Below are 17,959 nucleotides of genomic sequence, written 5' to 3'. Positions count from 1 at the left end.
AACAAAATGGCTGCTGAGTTGGTGAGTCTCCAAAGCGTTTCCCCCCACAAATTTGTATAATTTGTTCCCTGCTATTCGCCATCAAAGTGAAACGTCTGCTTGGACTTGGGCCACGCTTTTATTTGAACTCACAAACAGCACAAACTACAAAAGCTGAAACTGAATCCTCAGCCTGCTCATTTCAAGTGCTAGATGGACCACAATGAACCAAGTGATGGTTTTCACAGCTCTGAGTGCATCCACTTCTGTTCTCCCTTGATGTTGATTCGACCTCCTCTGTCTGTCTGTCTCTCCATTATCCTCAGCTGCTGTGTCTTTCCATTTTAAAATAAATACACAGAAAAGTCTTCATGCAATTTGCACTTTTTTCACCCTCCATCTCAGTTTTTGAGGAAAAATATAATTAGTTCTATATTCAAAAGATGACCTTCGCTTCTGAGTCATATCTCCCTGACATCCATCTTCTTTTTATTTATTTCTTTACAAATGAGGGAGAAAATGGTTTCAAATTAAAATGTGAATCAAAGCTTCTCTCACATCACCTTGATGTAGATAATTACATTGGAAAGGCACACAGTCTGATAAAGCTCTAATTTAGTTCAGTTCAATTCACAACGTCTTATTTGTCTCTCAAGGAGCCATTCAAGGTAAATGAAGACAGGAGTGCATGTGGACAATTCATTTAGCCAACTCATTTACACACGGGAAATACAAAAATGACATGGCTGACACCTGTTACCTGAAATGGGTTTCCGCCTGTGAAATTACTGTGTGTGCTTGGTTGGCTGGCTCTGCTATGTGGCTTCAGGAGCGGTCAGGCGAAAGCTTTTCTCTCTGTAAGAGGAAATCACGTTTCTTTTTTAGACTGTCTATTAATCCCCATTGCTAATAAAGAGTCAGTAAGTTAAACTTTATTTATATATCACCAGAGAATCACAAGACAAATCTGAGGGTTTGGAAGATGATTAATAGGACAGAATTTTTTTAAAAGAATAAAATCAGGTCTGTTTGTTTTTACTAAGCACTAATCTGCACTGTTTTTATTTATTTATTTGGTTGAACTACTAACAAATCGCAGATGTCTGAAGTGTGTCAAGTAAGCAGTTTTTTGTTTGAGGTCACATGCCTCTTTAATCTAGAAATTTGCTGTAAATACTAGGCTATATTATGCAAAATCTTAACCTGCAAGTAACTTGAGACTTAAGATCATTGTGGTGATGTTAAAGTACAATTTCCCTCTGAAATATTGGGTAATAGAACTATAAAATTGGTAGAAAAGTGATCAACTCAAGGAGTTTACAACTAACCAGACTTCAGTAAATGTTACTTTTCTCCACTGGGGAATCTTAATAAGTTATACGTCTACATTTAATCGATTCCCCCTAGTTAACAATAAGTATTGTGTATTTGTTTCACGAATATGAAGATTAAGTTTCTTGTTCTCCTGCATCCCAAAGTCGCCGCAGCGCTGCCTTCAGCACCACGGACAGCAGCCCGCTGAGTCTGCGGGCATCTGGCGCCACCTGGTGGTGAAAAACTCTGTGCTGAAAGCTGGAGAAACTAACAGCTAGTTTAGGTTTTAACACACTGACTTCCTGGAGGAAAAAGTCCGTGTTGTAGTGGCACAGCAGGTCCTCAACGAGAAATAAACAGACAAATAGCACAAAACAACATTAATAATGAACATTTCCCATAGTTGTTGGACATGCGCAAAATTAAAATGAGCAACCACAGCAGTTTAACCGACATGGTTCCATCCACCATTTTGTGAGTTATGTGTCAAACCAAACACTGACAAGGATTTTTTAATACTAATCAAACTGGAAATCTGAGGCTAATGTGCTGCTAATACAACTGTTTGATCAGCAGTTACGTATTTTACGTTGCGTTAGAGGAGAACAGGAAAAGTCAGACGTGGGAGTTTATGTGCATACTTGCTAAAGCCACAACATTTAAATGCTGGTTTAACCTGCTGGGGACCCCTGGACAAAAATGAGGACATCACCCCCCCCCCCCCCCCCCCCATAAGACCCTGGGTAACTTTGCTGCGTGAAAAATGCACTTTAAAATGCTCCCTTTGAATAAGAGCCTCTTAAACACTGGGTTAGATGCCCAGTTTTACACGTTAATGCATTAATATTAATAATATATTGGGCTATATATGCAGTAATACAATACTCTGCGTTTGCACTTTTTCCTTATTTTGCTGATAATGTATTTAATATGCATTTTCTGCTATATTGTGATATTTCTACTCTTCGGGGTCGGGGTACTTCTTTCACTACTTATCAGCAGGTAATACTTTATGCAAGTCACTGTATGCAGGCTGCTTATCAGCCAATATGAGGCTGAACCATCACTGCTGACATCCAATCAGCTGAGGTCTGATGGGATTGCATGAGCAGTCAGTGTTGCTTCCTCTCGCATCCTTGGATACCGTGAGCAGACAAACACGTATCTGCGTTGTCAGTGAGGTCCTGCACGCCGTGCTGTGTCTGCTCATCGGTGATGGAAAACACCCGCTGCTTCGCCAATCCTTTCTCTGACTACAAAGGTGCGCTGCTCCCGGGCCAGAGCGTCCAGGCCATCGTGCCCATCGTCGTCGCCACCGTGGATAAAGTCCTGAAAAAGGTTCCCGTCGGCATCAGCGACTGCGACGGCGGGCTGTACGATGGCCCGGCCGGGGTGGCTTACATGCTGTATCACGTCAGCGAGTGTCCGCTGTTCTCCGAGCACCGGGACGTCTACCTTAAGGCGGCCAAGCAGATCATCGACGTGTCGGTGAGATACGTGGATGCGGAGCCCGACAAGAACATGCGAGCCGCCTTTCTGCTCGGCGGGGCGGGCATCTACGCTGTGGCCGCTATGATATACAAAGCACTGGGCTTGGCTGATTTCGTTAAGCCGCTGACCAAATTTCGTAACCTGTGGGAGGTGTGTGCGCCCATCAATTTTCTGGAGTGCGGCTCGGATGAGCTGTTTGTGGGCCGGGCTGGCTACCTGTGTGCTGCCCTGGTCCTTAAACAGAAGCTGGGGATAGAGGTGAGCTCCTAGACCAGAGGATGGCACAGTTTCACCTAAACTTCAGGACACAAGTCTGTTAACTCTCAGCTGGGGGACTGACTGCTGTTCAGATAAAAGACCCCAGTGATTGTTATGTGATCTTCAGAGTTTGCTCACACCAAGCTTAATCTTTGTGCACACTGGTGTGAATCAGGCTGCAACTCGTGATCATTTTTTTTAGGTCAATTGATGCATTAATTATAATTAATTAATTTAAAATAGTTAATAGAGTCACAGATGTCATTGGGTTGTCATGTCCGTCTGTGCTAATATAAAGGAGGCTGATATGATTTCCTTTATATCCCAAATTGACATACGGCTTATTTTGTCAAATCATCACTCCAAAATAGAGTTAGGCTGATAATGTAGTCGAGTCGGGATATCCTTTTCCTCCAGTCACCGTGTCTGCTTCAAAGCACCTGGATAGTTGAGAGGAGTTGTAAGACAAACTGATAGAGTTGTGTATTCACATCCGATCTCATAACTCTGTGTTTTATTCTGCAGATTCTGAGCAAGGATCAAATCAAATCTATTTGTCAGGCCATCATCGAGTCAGGAAGACAGTACGCCAGGAGGAAGAGAAAGCCTTTCCCTCTCATGTACTCCTACTATGGAACAGAGTATCTTGGTAAGGAGTCCAGCCAAGTTAAGTCACTCACAAAGAAGTCTGTCACCTTCCTGTAAGGCTTTTTATGTCTGTCCTCGTTACCCACGTATGCTTTCTCAGTTCAAGTGCATATTACCAGTTAGACATTAAGATGGCAGAGCTGCTGTCCCATAGCAGACAAGGGAAGGCTTCAGAGGTGGCTCATGCTGCACGGCTGGTGTGTTAACATGTGTAAAGCTAACCTTCCTTTCCTTGACTGCATCGGATGAAGACAGCCATGAGGGATGGAGATCCTCTGTAACGTTCACACCGACACAGAGTTCATAGTAAGCATAGCCCCGCTGGCCACCTCTGCATGGAAACAACGAGAACTCTGAGAACGATGAGGAGGTGAAATACACAGAACCTTTTAGACAGGAAGTATCTGGATGTTCAGAGTTAAAAGTGCTGCATGTGTTACACTTTGCTTGTCCTGAAAGATGACAACATCAACAAGCTGCAAATCAAAAGGGAATCCACAGGCACCGGTTTTCCACCACCTGTTTTCCCTGCATGTATGCAGTATTACTCAGGAAGTCTTGGCCCAGTGACTCAATGAATTATGTCCACATTTGAGGATTCTGCACCACACAGTTTACGTCCAGTCCCAGCGTTTGGTGCCAGTGCAGAATGCATTGTAAGGGTGGTGGATGGGTTTGTAGCTCATTTGACTGTTTTGTAGGTGACCAGACTTTGCCTTTTTATTTGTTTGTTTGCCTAACCTTAAAGGAAATGTTTTGGGAAACAGTTTTTTGTCGATTGTCTTTCAGCGAGAAATCAAAGTATGTTTTCCAAAATACCAAACAGTTCCTTTAACCATAACCTTGACGTAATTTCCGGACTGTAACCAGGATGTTTTCTCAACTTTCACCACAGCATGAAGTGAGAATTTTAAAAACGCTGGCACTGGACGGGAAAACTTTTCACCTTAACATGTGGTTTTGCAGAATGGTCTGTCGTCGACATTCTTGTCGCGGGCTGACGTTCTAAGACTACAAAGAGCTTTACTCTGCATATTCAGATAGAAGCTAATCAAGGATTAGATGAATATCAAGTCTTTGAAACCTCATTATTACTCACCAGAATAATTGTTGGCATTTTACGTTTCTGCAAACCACATTTAATATGTAGCAAAAATGTTGAAACTTCATGTTTCTTTTCTTATGTTATGACAATGCTGCGCTTAAGGTCTGGTTCTGATTAGGCCCCAAAGTCATATGGTTTGGGTTGGGATTGTGATTCGGGTTGGGTTTGTCGCCACAGAATCAAATCAAGTTACAACTTCTTGTTAAAACATATCAGCTTCTGTCACCACAAACACATCTGGAAAAGTCCCGACATGTCATTAAAGTGTATCCAGCTGTCGGCTGGTCGAGCTCTGGTCTGCTGCTTTGCATGAGTCTTGCTGAGGTGTCACTCCGCCTCGTCCTCCTCCAGATCAGGAACTCAGCTCACGCACAAGCAATATGAAGAACGTAATTGTATGTACAAAAAAGTACAAATGTGACATATCCACGTTTTGCAGAATCGTAAAATGCCAACATTTTATTATGGCAGCTGAGCTGGCACAAAAAAAATGTTGTTGCTTTTTTTTCCCAATTTGACAATTACACTACATTTTGTAATAGCTCTAGGCTTATTTTAATGATTTAATGTGCAGTTTCCATTGCAAGTTCAGCATGGTCAAATCCGATGAGATAATAAGATGAGAAACAACAGAAACGACAAAACAAGTCCTCTAGTAGTTCTTTGTGGATGTTCTTGTGATGTGCTTGTGTGCTTCGGGTTGTGTCTGTTTGTGTGCCTGGCATGGTGCTTCCCTGCATGTGGGTGCATGTGTGATCTCCTCGCACCCCTCCTCCTGTGGTGCAGGTGCAGCCCACGGCCTCTCGTCAGTGCTGCAGATGCTGTTGAGCTACCAGGACATGCTGAGCGGTGCAGAGAGGGACTTGGTGTGGCAGAGCGTCGACTTTCTCATGAACCAGGAGCAGAACTGTAACTGGCCTGCAGAGCTGGGCGCCATCATCGAGAGAGAGAATGAACTGGTGCATTGGTGCCACGGGGCCCCAGGTACACTCAGTGTTGTACACACATCAGCTTGCGTGCACATGCGTGTGGCCATACGTCATCTTAGTTGTTGTTACTGCTGTTAAATTCATGTCTCAATCCTCTGATTCAGGTGTGGCCTATCTATTTGCTAAAGCCTACCTGATCAATAAGAAACCCCAGTATCTGGACACATGTATCCGCAGTGGGGAACTGGTGTGGCAGAAAGGCCTGCTGAAGAAGGGACCTGGGATTTGTCACGGAGTTGCAGGCAGTGCTTATGTCTTCCTGCTGCTTTATCGGCTCACGGGCAACTCGAAATACATCTACCGTGCTCAGAGGCAAGAAATCCCTCCTACTGCTTCTCACAGTGCTGTAAATTTCAGAAATACTGAAATATTGAAACAGAAAAATATTATGCCTGCTAAAGATCAGCATATTAACCTTGTCATGTTGACTTTGTCAGCACGCTAATGTTAGCATATGTGCCTCTAAGTACAGCCTCACAGAGCTGCTGCCATGACTGCCTGAAACAGCTGACGGCTTTTGAAAGTATTGGGTCCAAAGGAATATTAGACTCAGCCTTAAATACCCCATCCTATAAAAGTCTGCTCAGACCCAAAAATTCTCAGAAAAGAAAGACAGAGGACATGTCCTCAGTGGTGCAGTAGCTGTAGCCCTGCTTCCCCATCAGCTATAAGTGAATCATTTAAAATGTCACTTTCCATTCATGTCTCTCCAATGTTCTTCCCTCCCCAAAGGTTTGCAGAGTTCATCTTCACTGAGGAGTTTAAGACAGGCTCCCGCTCCGTGACCAGTGTCTACAGCCTGTTTGAAGGCCTGTCGGGGACTATTTGTTTCCTGGTGGACCTCCTGCAGCCTGACCAATCAGAGTTCCCTCTGTTTAGTGTCTTTGTGTGAATGGAAACTGGTTATTGCTGTTCACTGACCTGAACAAACACCACTCCTTCCCTCTGAAACCCCTCAAGAACTGGATTGTTAGAAGCATAGTCACAGTGAGCAGAGTGGGAGTGGAGGGATGGATAGTATTTGTTTGGGATTCGGAAAAATCCTATTTGAGTATAGCTGCCGTAGAAAAATTTGTGTCTAAGGTGGATGTTCAGCTTCTAGGCTTAACAGATTCATTCCACTGACTGTAACATTGCCCATTTCAGTTTACAGTCTACTTAATCGCAACCGAAACAGAGGTTTTCAAACTGTGAGGTGGAGACGTGGGAGGTGAGGTGTGAGGCAAAGATACAGTGTGAGGTGCACACACACTCTCAGACTTTGAAAACCCCTACACTAAAGCATTGGCAGTTTTGAAAAGTGGTAACGCAAGTACATTGATTGAAATTGCAGTAGATTCTACAAAGATGCTGCTCTCAGGTCAGAAAGACACATGCACATATACCATTGACAGCTAAAAGGAATGTCAATCACACCCAAGTCTCGCAAAAGAAAATCAGAAAAGAGTGAAAAAGTGTCACATAATGCCTTTAAAATTTTTCTACCACTCCACCAGCTGAGCGTCACATATCGCAGACCTTTGAATTTATGACTTTAGGGTTAGTAATTTCTCAAATTATTATCGTCACGACCTTTAATGTTAACTATGTAATGGAGGGATTTTGATACTGAACGAGAAAAATCATCAAAGGTGGGAAGAGAGGTACAACCAACAGAACGGAAATAACTGTCAATTATTGTCCTATTCATAGTCCCACTGTCTTTGCACTGTGCAATATTACTGACTCACCTGTGTGAAACGAGGTTTTACCGTTTGTAGCAGAGTGAAAGCTGTTTGTATATTTGATGTTTAAAATTGTGTACTGTGCGGGGATATTTGAAATGTTCACAACGTTGTGATTTGTTAAGACTTTAAACCAGTGGGGGGAGAAAAAAATAACTGAGTATATTAGACCATAGGCTTGTGATGAAGAACAAAAGAGCAAAAAAAAAAAATGGTGTCAGTGTGAGAATTTAATTTTCTTTCTTATGCAATCTGTTCAAGATGCTCCTCAGTTATGTAAATGACAGATTTCTTTAAATAAATGTGATAGTGAGGCCTTAAAAAATAAAGTTACTACATTTGGATATGATAAGATCTCCCAAAGTAAAAATGACTGGAGTGTGAAAAATGCTTTGGCAGTGTTTGGACATGTGGCTCAAATGTGACTCAAGTTGGTAAAAAGGTGAATAATAGCAAACCAAAGCAGGTTTCCAATGCTAACCGTGCCTGTTGTGAAATATTTATAAGTCGTGTATGCGTGTGTGTGCCGTTTTTTGCAATCAGAGGTGTCCGCAACAAAGTCTAAAGGATTGTTGTTATTAATAAAGTGTACGGATTGAAAAATAAGAGTTTTGTTTCTCTGCAACAAGCCTGACTGTCTCCACTCCTTGGCATAATGACAAATTAATCCTGTCTGATATGACTGACTGATATGAAAAAAACCTAATTTTAAAAACTACTTCCAGATAATTATTGATGATGATCACCTTTTGGCAGTCAGCTTCACTTACAGCTTAACAGAGACAGAAGAAAACAACTCATCGACTCACATGCAGCACATGTGTCACATCCATTTATCTAATTCATTTAAGACTGAAATACTAAGTTTTCAACAGAGTAGTATACAATTTTATTGTCCTCCAGAAAGATAAAGTGTCTTTGGCTGACCAGAACATGGAGGAACATGGAGAATTTTGAGCAGATGTGAAAGTACAATAATAACAATAAAAACACCCTATGAAATGATACCCATTAAACATAGATAAAAAGTGAAAGGTCATACTTAGCTTCCTTAAATCGTTTTAAATGATTCAAGCATGTAGCCTGCATTTGTTAAACTCACCAGATGATATTCAGTAAGTAAAGACGACTCCACAGAATACAAAATTTGCCAAATAAATTTATTCACCCTTCGTATTATAAGCATATGCTTTGTGATAGGCCCAATGTCTGGTTTATATCCTGAAAACTCTGAACAAACTGGTTTGTTGAATGTGTTGTGTCACAGTCTGCAGGGCGTCTCTTCTCACCGACAGCCTCTGCAGCGCCACTCAGCGCCCCCTGCAGGCTCCCTGCGGGACGACAGCTGGCTGTGAAAACATCCCTTCCCGGCCCGCCTCACCGCAGACTAGCAGCGGCGGCGGAGCGAGCCGGACGGACGGACTGACTGACCGCCCGGTGGAAACGTTATGGCCGTGCGGACTCCGAGCGAAGCAGCGAGCCGCATTCCCCAAATGGCGGAGTGAGTGAGGATGCGACTCCCCAGCTCCATCTTTGTGTCGGTGTCTCTGTTCACGGCCGAGACCACGGCAGCGCTCTACCTCAGCTCCACGTACCGCTCAGCTGGAGACCAAATCTGGCAGGGGCTCACGCTCCTCTTCACGCTCGTACCGTCAGTGCTCGTGCAGCTGACGCTCACCTTCATCCACCGGGACCTCAGCAGAGACAGACCGCTCGTTCTGCTGCTGCACATCCTGCAGCTCGGACCCATCGTCAGGTCAGTGGTGGCTTGTTTATCTCGGTGGTTGGCCCGCGACACAAGTCCCGGACAGCACTGCGTCTCCGCTCTCCACTGTGTCACACCTCTAAACGTCCATTATTACCCACAGGTGTCGTGTGTGAAAACATGTCCGGCCTGCCGGCACTTAAGCTGCTTACGGACGGGTTGATGAATGCATTGCGCACATGCTGTTGTTTTCATTTTCTCCGGCCTTTTGTCTCTGGCTTGGCTGCGTGCATGTTGGTGCGGCGAATGTATGTCTGAGCCGTTTAGTTCGGTAAATAAAAAGACCAATGATCAATACTGCTTATCGATATGTTCCATGTACCCTCAGAGCTGTTCAGCCAAGCCACCACTACTTTTCATAAGATCTCCACAGCCCCCCTCTCAGTTTGAAGATCTCACAGGCCGAGCTGCGTCTCATTTATTCATGACTGCTCCGTCTGAAAGGACAAGACGTAAAGCGTAAAGCTCAGCCGCAGCACATGAAGACGCCGACATGCTGTGGCTGTTACACACTGATGGAGGAACCTTCAAACATCTGCGCACAAAGTCCTTTAAACCGTAATAGGCCTCCTCTTTCCCCGTGTAAACCCTGACCCGGCCTGGTTGGACCATCTGTCTCAGCTGTAGGAATCTGAGAGTAGAAAACCTCCCTACTGTACACACAGGCGTGCGGGATGATAGTCTTATCAGATATACAACCAGCTGGGGATTTGAGAGTGGTTAAAACTCCTACAGGAACTAAACTGTAGCTGAAACCATAGAGTTTATTAATCAAGCAGTAGATCCACAGGGAGTTGATCTGCAACTACTCCGATAATCGATTAGTCATTTTTCGCGAAAGCAATGCCAAGCATTCGATCTCAAACATCTCAAGGCAAACAAGGAAGTCGTGATGGGCCAGTGGCTTCACGATTGACCGAGAAAACCCAAAGCCGATGACCTGATAATGAAATAAAGTGACTGTTAGTTGCAGCCCTAATGCAGAGAACAGCCTGTAAAACACACAGTGCAAAATAAAAAAGCGAATGAATGAAAATCTACACAGAAATGTATAAAATGTACACGAATATGACAGAAATGAGAAGAAAACGAGTGCCAGAACAAACAGAAAACAGTCAATGTAATCCCTAAAATATATTATGCAAGTGTGCCTGTGCTTAAAACCCATAATAGCTGGGGGTTCTTTTAAAATCTTTTAAAAGTATTTTTTTTTATACACCAAGTCCAGAAAATATCCTCAAGAGGAAATCCTGTTTTCTAAATTGTCTTCTAATCTACTGAGGGCCAACCATGGAGGGTTTTAAATTTTACTTTCTGTACAAAAAAGCCCATTTGTTCCACGGTTGAAACTCAAATGTGAATGTTAGCTGAAATGAAATATTTTCATGAATGAATATTTGCTTTTTTTTTTTAAAAAAAAAAGCAGTTTAAACATGTCATTTTGAGCTTTCACTTGTTATCAGAATTTTCAGACGTTTTCGTGGACGGTTAGAACAGTTTATTTTTCTGTAGATTATCCAGCTGAACTCCTTGATTATTTAACCGACACAAAATGAAGCAGCAGTTTTGATAATTTACTGATCATTTAAGTGTGTTGTTAAGTAAAGTTATTGACTTTATTCAGCTATGTCATAATAAATTCAGCGCGTTGGCACATAATACTGATTTAGAGATTTCTGCCTTTTTTCCGCTGAAAGGCTTTTAGCTGCAATTATAACCACATTTAAGGTGATGCAGGGGACATTTAGTAAGCCTTAAGCTTTCATATGAACAGCAACTGAAACACACAGGCTGTTGTCATGACCCGTTAACGTCCACGTTTCAGTTTTGTCTTTGGTGGACCAGTTGAACAGTCGTCTCTCACAGCACGTTGACTCCCCAGCAGAGCGGCCTCTGCCCGGCCCATTTCCCCTCCAGTATGCGTTCAGATGATTACTGTTCAGACTCGTGTCCTCAGTGAAGAGCAGCTCTAAGAATAGCACACGTCACTGCTCGCCTTATCTCTGAAAACACAGCCAGAGAGGAGAATATCCGTCTCCACTGCCGACAGCACGGCGGCACTTCCTCTTCTCAGAGCTGTCTCATCCGCCCAACATAACACTTCTTATGTCTCAAACAGAGTCCTTACCTCTACCCTCAGCACAGTAATGACTGTGACTGACTGCTGCTTGTTAACACTCATCTAATTAGCAGCTTTATTCTAACTCCTTATGAGTGTACGCTGGACTTACACGACCAGTTCTGCTTTCGCTGGTCAAAACAGAAGTGGAGCTTAACATGTCTGTAAAGAATCAAAGTACATTCTTGGCCAGGGGAACAACAGTTTGACAAATGAATCCTAACTCAAGGTTCACAGGCTAGGTTTTTCCTGCAGCTGTTATACCCTTTAAAGACCACCTATGGTTTGCAGTTTGACAGTACAAGAGGAAACCGAACCTCCAGGTGACAAACAGATTTTTCAGTACTGCAGGGGACATCTTGTCTTCACAAGTTCAACTCTCAAAATCAGCAATATTTGCATATTTGTAGATTCTGGGTTTTTCAGTGAGGTTTAAAGATGTTTTAATCTCTTTAAACAGTGGCCCAATGGACTCATGGGCCCCGTCATCAACACCATCATTTACATTCATTTGAATTTATTTCCAACTAGATGTTATGTAACCAGTCATACATACATACAATATTTATCCAGTATGTTTACTTAACTGACTGATTTGTCACATTAGTTGAGCTCTTCAGCCCTGGCAGTAGCAGCAAAGTACTTCAATGGGCACAAGTAACTCACTGTCTTAAAGCATTTTTGAAAATTGACTAGCTGATTTTTTTTGGCCACTTGGGGGCAGCATAAACATCCCATGAACGCAACATTGACATATTACCATCTTAATTTGAGGACTTGTTAGCAAACGGTTGCTTAGTTACGCATCCAGCAGACGCAAAGCAGCATTGTCATTAATGTTAAGCCGTGTTTTGTCTGTTCACGAATGTTCACTCTCCTTTTAGCTTTGTGTTTGTCTGCTGAGCGAAATATCTGACTCTTTAGCAGCCAAGTAGCTGCAAACTGTGTCTGATGTTTGGTGCTGAGCAGGTAGTGCGCTCTGTGTGTGTGTGTGTGTGTGTTTGTGTAGGGCTGCTTGCTGCGACTGAAAGCAACAATTTGAGAGCAGAGAGACTGAACCAGGCGTGTGGGATCATCTTCATCACTTCATCCCTCAATGATATTTTGGTATTCTGGTGATACATTCACTGTGCGTGCCACTCCAGTGTAGTCCATACTTATAAACAGCCTGTCCATCAGCACCCCTGTGGCTTAAATCCCCCTGCCTGACTGTTTTATTGGCACTGTGTATCAGCGTTGCCTCAAACTCTGGCCTTTTGCCCACACTGAGTCCTTCAGCTTGTTTAACGTGCTATGGTGCAACCTCTTTTAAAGAAAGCTAACCTTGATCCATCTGTTTTTAGTCATTTTACGCCAAATTCACCAAATTTTTTATTTCATATGCTGTTCTTTTACCTTTTATCTTAAATATTCAACCTTGCTTAGCGATTGTCTATTTATATTTCGTTTATTGCCTTTTATTTATATACAATTTGTTGGTTTTGCTTTCAAATGATTGTTAAGCACTTTGGAAACCTGTTTTTTGAAAGGTGCTATATAAATAAAGTTATTATGATTATTATTATTATTGTAGTATCACAGTGGCAGATCTCTGACTGTGAATGTCTTTAGACATTCATGATGACAGAGAGCTAAAAGCTGGTGCACATGAATTAACAGATATTGATGATGGTCTAACTGTCTTTTACAACTGCTCACAATTTGCTGCATTTGTAGCACAAGGAAGTAGTCATCACCTTTTTAGACTTTTTCTGACCTTTTTATTGAAGTTCTGTCAGTTTTCAGTTAGTAAAGCTGAATAGCGCTCAGAGCTGAAACCATTTGTCAGTCAAGAGAAAATTGATTTGCAACAGTTTAGCTAATCAATTAATAGTTTAAATTGTTAATCGAGCTTACTTGTGTTTCCTGCTTTCCTACTCATCATTCTAAGCTTAATGTCTTTGGTTGTGGACTGTTGGTCCAGCAAAACAAGCAGGGTGAAGATATCACCTTGAGCTGAGAATGTTTCCCCATTTTCTGACATTTTATAGATGAAACTTTGGATAATTTTATCAAAAAATCATTCATCTGTTAATTGAGCTGAAATGAAAATAAACATTGGTTGCAGAGCTGAATAGCTTCGCTTTTCTGGAAAGTAAAAGCAGTACAAGATGACTCACAAGAACAAGTCAGAATTTATGTAGTCAAGAGAGAATGTGAGCACCGAAAACACAACCTAAAGAAACATTTGAGTTAAATAAAGCACAGCCCCGCACAGTAATCCACCAACACATTCATAAAAGGCCCGTCTGAAAGAGAGCAAGACTTTCTTCAGAATTGGTATGGACGTCTTCCAGAAAAAAAGCATTAAAGGCAGCCACGTTTTCATAAAATCATCACATTTATTCTTCAGAAAAGTGTCTCTGATGTGCAGGAAATGATCAGCACAAATATCTGCATATTAAAAAGTCAGGAAACTGACATTTATCACACTGTGCTGACGTGACGGGGAAAATGCTGTAAAGTCGTGTTTCGTTGTGCTTCTGCTTCTGAGTTGCTCTCATGGTGTTTTGTAATATGATTTTGGGTTATCTGTTAATGTGGTCTGTTACTATGAATAGCCTCTGTTGTGATTAAACTAATGGGGAGCATAATAAATGAAATTAAAATAAAATCTGCCAACGAAAAGTCAGCAGCCGTCTGATGAGTCTGCAGCTCCTAACAGTGTCTGTTCCTCTGCTGTGGCTGTGCTGCAGGTGTCTGGAGGCGTTTTGTATCTACGGCAGCGTGGGCCGCGTGGAGGAGCCTTATGTCAGCATCACCCGGAAGAAGCAGATGCCTCGCGGGGGTCAGTCTGAGGAGGTGGAGCGGCAGGTGGGGCAGGCGGAGGGGAAACTGTTTACACACCGGGCAGCCTTCGCCCGCACCTCTGTCATTCAGGCCTTCTTGGGATCTGCCCCCCAGCTCACCCTGCAGCTCTACATCTGCGTCCTGCAGCAGGGGGTGTCCATCGGAAGAGGTGAGGGGGTACTCATGGTCACATGTACCTTCAATTAATCCAACTGTCATCCATCCACAGCTTCACTGTGGTGTGGGCTGATCAGCTGAGAGCCATATTGGAAATAAGATCATGGTGTTTTCATGAGTCAAAGTGGTGTTACATAAGTGCCTCTGTGGTATTGAGGATGGAAAGTGGTGATTCTGTCTGCCAGTTGGTGCAGATCTGGGATCAGGCTGTCCAAGTGTGTGTGTTTGTGCGTGTGTGTGTGTGTGTGAGAGAGAGAGAGGGAGAGCCAGAGAGAGATTTAGTAAAGGTTCACACAAAGTCAAACTAGGACATCTGGTCAGGAAATTAGGACAAAGTAAAAGATGCTATATATACATAAATCGTATTTCCTCAGCTCCCAGCAGTAGGAAACTATTTCACACTTGCTGATTTAACAACCAGAATGAATGTGAGGTTCAGGGCCTTAAAGGATAATTCACAATTTTTCAAGTCTGGACTGTATGTACAATTCATGTTTTTGCTTTCTGTAGCCATTTCTTCAGGTTCCTTCATTATTTGTTTCCAGTGTAAGTACTGTGGGATTGAAATCCACAGTCTGAGTTAATCAAATCAAACCAAGTCGGCATCCTGCAAAGTTTTTCATTTTAATGCAAAACTTCCTTTCTGTCCTGGGAAACGTGAAGGGTGAACTTTGTACTGAAAAGTTTGATTTGGTTAACTGTGACTGAAGCCTCATCTTAACGTCAGAATTCAAGCATTCAAACGTATTTTGGCATAGAACTGTGGATTTTGTCTGCCGTCACTCACAAAGGAAGCATCTGAAGAAGGAATCTTTAAAAAGCCAGTGTGAAGAATAGGAATGACGCTATGATCATATGCGTTAATCTGTGAAAGCTGAGAAAACCAAAAGCTGAAAGTGTTTATGGAGATTTTCACGCAGTATCTCATTTATGTCTGTATGCCAGAAATGGATTTGTTGATATTTTGTTCCTTTTTTTTTTAATTTACAGCCATGCATAGACTGTATTATAGCTTTATTTTTAATATTTTTCTATTTCATTTGCATGCATAAATAGTAAATCCATAGTTTCATAACATTGAATTGTTCCATAATAATGATTTGAAGTGATTATCATAACTGATTTGGAAATTTTATATAATTCTCATTTATTTTGGCTGGTTTCTGGCAGTTTTACTCTTTGTTTAACTCACAAAATCAGAAGCCAGACTTGTAGCTGAGTCTGAGCCTGATGGTGCCTGTGGACTGAAGGTCAGCCAAAATCGACCTGGACTCTGGAGGATAGAAGCATATTAACCAGTCCCCTAAGTGATGGTGTCGTCATCTTCTCTCTCTCTGCTTTTCGATGACAGGCACGCTGATGGTGATCTCTCTCTTGTCTATCGTGTATGGAGCGCTGCGCTGCAACATCCTGGCCATTAAAATCAAATATGATGACTATGAAGTGGACGTCCGGCCCATGGCTTATCTGTGCATTTTCCTGTGGAGAAGCTTTGAGATCGCCACTCGGGTGGTGGTTCTGGTTCTGTTCAGCTCTGTTCTGCAGCTCTGGGTCCTGCCTGTGGTTTTGCTCAACTTCCTTGTTTTCTTCTTCTACCCCTGGATCCTGTTCTGGAAGAGCCACTCGCCGTTCCCTGAGAATATAGAAAAGACTCTGACCAGGGTGGGGACCACCATTGTGCTTTGCCTGCTCACCTTCCTCTATGCTGGTATCAACATGTTCTGCTGGTCAGCTGTGCAGGTGAAACTCAATGACCCGGACCTCATCAATAAGTCTCAGAACTGGTATCGCATGGCTGTGTACTACATGTTGCGTTTTGTGGAAAACGCCTCGCTGCTTCTGCTGTGGTACATCTACAAAACAGACTTCTACAAGTTCATCTGCGCCCCGCTGCTGGTGCTGCAGCTGCTGGTAGCCTACGCCATCGCCATCTTCTTCATGCTGGTCTTCTACCAGTTCTGTCATCCATGTCGGAGGCTCTTCTCCTCCAGCATGACGCAGGGCCTTTGGAACTGCTCCTCTCTCCTCTGTCTCATGTGCAACTGCTCTTCTCCACAGAACAGGCCGATGGGAAAGTCTGTGCTGGGGCCACCGAGCCCCAGCACAGACAAAGAGCGGACGAATGACCGAGCCCACGACACGGCCAGCGATACCACAGACGACATGCCTAATGAAACAACGTACGACATGCTCAATGATACAATCTGTGACTCCCCCAATGAAATAGGCAATAATGTAGGTGGTGAAATCAACGGTGACATTAACCACAGTGTTTCCTGCAATGCTTAAACCAACGGATCGTTGTGCCATTTGGAGGAACTAACAGCTGTCATTCCCCTTTGTAACCTTTTAAGTGCCACACTGAGCTCTCTGTGAGTTGAGTTTACACTTTAAATCCTTTTGTTTTTTTGGAATGTTTATACTCTACTATATCCATCTCAACTCTGTTCCCTACCATGGTCCCATACTCCTACATGAAGCAAATGTGTCCTTAACTGGAGATCTGCGAACATGCACAGAGTTCACCTGTCTCATCAGCCAACATCATTCTGCAGCCTTTAATACAAACTCATGGACAGCACCATAACGTCTTTAATTTTGAAGACTGTGTCCACTTATATGCTGCATTACTGATCACAAAGAGCCATGCATTTGAACTGATTGTATTTAGTGTCTCTCTTTGGCATGGAGGTGTGCATGTGTGGAGCAGGTGAGATGTAAGCTAACTGTTATTCTGCAAGGGGGGCAGTGAGTCTATTTTGTACAGGGCTTTTCCGACCCCCTACACACACACACACATCCTTGTTTATGGCTGCAATCAATCTGCTGTTTTTACTCCCTGATAGGAGCTTTATCATTAATACATGCTGCTCCTGTGACGTATTTGTGCTTGACTACGATCCTCACATCGTTTATCTGCCTGTCCGATCACCCAACACGTCACCGTGAAGCACGGACATCTCTCACGTTTTTGCACGTTTACAAAACGGATTTAAGTGGCTTTTGGTTCAGCAGCAACAGCTGTAGTGATGTGAAATGCTTTGTGTGGATGTAATTGTATTTTTCTAATTCATGCTTGTTATGTCGGGCTGTCTGTCTCTATGTGTCATTAGTTGGAATATTTACACAGAGCACACACACACAAATTGATTATATCTAATTGCAAAATGTTTGGAATTGTAACAAGTAGTTTTGTTTGCTTATTTTTAACCTGTTGACATGCAGTTGTGTGTGCGCGAGAGAGAGAGATTGTCACTGTTGTTTGTTTTTGCACTAACTCCTTTTTGCAATGTATCTGCAGAGGGGTGATAATCCCCAGTATGCTCCCAATGTTTGTACAAATAACCTTTGAAGCCAAAAAAAAAGAAAACCCTACTGCACACATCATTCTCATACAGAGCAAAATAAAGGCATTTAAAAGACAAACTCCTACTTAAAAATCTAAATAAATTTATATTTATATGTGAAAAGTGTCAGTATTTTTATTTAACTCATAAGCAGTTACCAGACTGTCCTGTGCTGACCTCTAGTGGACGAACATCCAAACTGCACGTTTCTCCT

General features: G+C 42.7%; 2 protein-coding genes across 2 annotated transcripts; both read left to right on the top strand.

Annotated features, from left to right (window-relative positions):
* Nucleotides 1–2,381: 2,381 nt before the first annotated feature.
* Nucleotides 2,382–8,114, top strand: LOC124067543 (lanC-like protein 3). The gene is made up of 5 exons (XM_046404978.1): nt 2,382–3,042; nt 3,568–3,691; nt 5,582–5,779; nt 5,889–6,096; nt 6,517–8,114. The coding sequence occupies exons 1-5, from the start codon at nt 2,509–2,511 to the stop codon at nt 6,674–6,676; spliced, it is 1,224 nt and encodes a 407-aa protein (XP_046260934.1). The 5' UTR covers nt 2,382–2,508; the 3' UTR covers nt 6,677–8,114.
* Nucleotides 8,115–8,668: 554 nt separating this feature from the next.
* xk (X-linked Kx blood group (McLeod syndrome)) lies at nt 8,669–17,868 on the top strand. Its single transcript, XM_046404239.1, has 3 exons — nt 8,669–9,264; nt 14,128–14,390; nt 15,750–17,868. The coding sequence occupies exons 1-3, from the start codon at nt 9,020–9,022 to the stop codon at nt 16,685–16,687; spliced, it is 1,446 nt and encodes a 481-aa protein (XP_046260195.1). The 5' UTR covers nt 8,669–9,019; the 3' UTR covers nt 16,688–17,868.
* Nucleotides 17,869–17,959: the final 91 nt, after the last annotated feature.

The sequence above is a fragment of the Scatophagus argus genome, chromosome 11 (assembly GCF_020382885.2).
Source record: "Scatophagus argus isolate fScaArg1 chromosome 11, fScaArg1.pri, whole genome shotgun sequence".
In the NCBI taxonomy this organism is placed as follows: Eukaryota; Metazoa; Chordata; class Actinopteri; family Scatophagidae; genus Scatophagus; species Scatophagus argus.
This window is presented reverse-complemented; position numbering and strand designations above follow the sequence as displayed.

What these genes read in the sequence shown, in the direction of transcription:
- LOC124067543 (XM_046404978.1), top strand. Translation starts at nt 2,509, where the DNA reads ATGGAAAACACCCGCTGCTTCGCCAATCCTTTCTCTGACTACAAAGGT. An exon ending in AACAGAAGCTGGGGATAGAG is followed by an intron (nt 3,043 to 3,567) that starts GTGAGCTCCTAG and finishes TTTATTCTGCAG; the next exon opens with ATTCTGAGCAAGGATCAAAT. An exon ending in TTGGTGCCACGGGGCCCCAG is followed by an intron (nt 5,780 to 5,888) that starts GTACACTCAGTG and finishes CCTCTGATTCAG; the next exon opens with GTGTGGCCTATCTATTTGCT.
- xk (XM_046404239.1), top strand. Translation starts at nt 9,020, where the DNA reads ATGCGACTCCCCAGCTCCATCTTTGTGTCGGTGTCTCTGTTCACGGCC. An exon ending in CAGCTCGGACCCATCGTCAG is followed by an intron (nt 9,265 to 14,127) that starts GTCAGTGGTGGC and finishes GCTGTGCTGCAG; the next exon opens with GTGTCTGGAGGCGTTTTGTA. An exon ending in GGGGGTGTCCATCGGAAGAG is followed by an intron (nt 14,391 to 15,749) that starts GTGAGGGGGTAC and finishes TTTCGATGACAG; the next exon opens with GCACGCTGATGGTGATCTCT.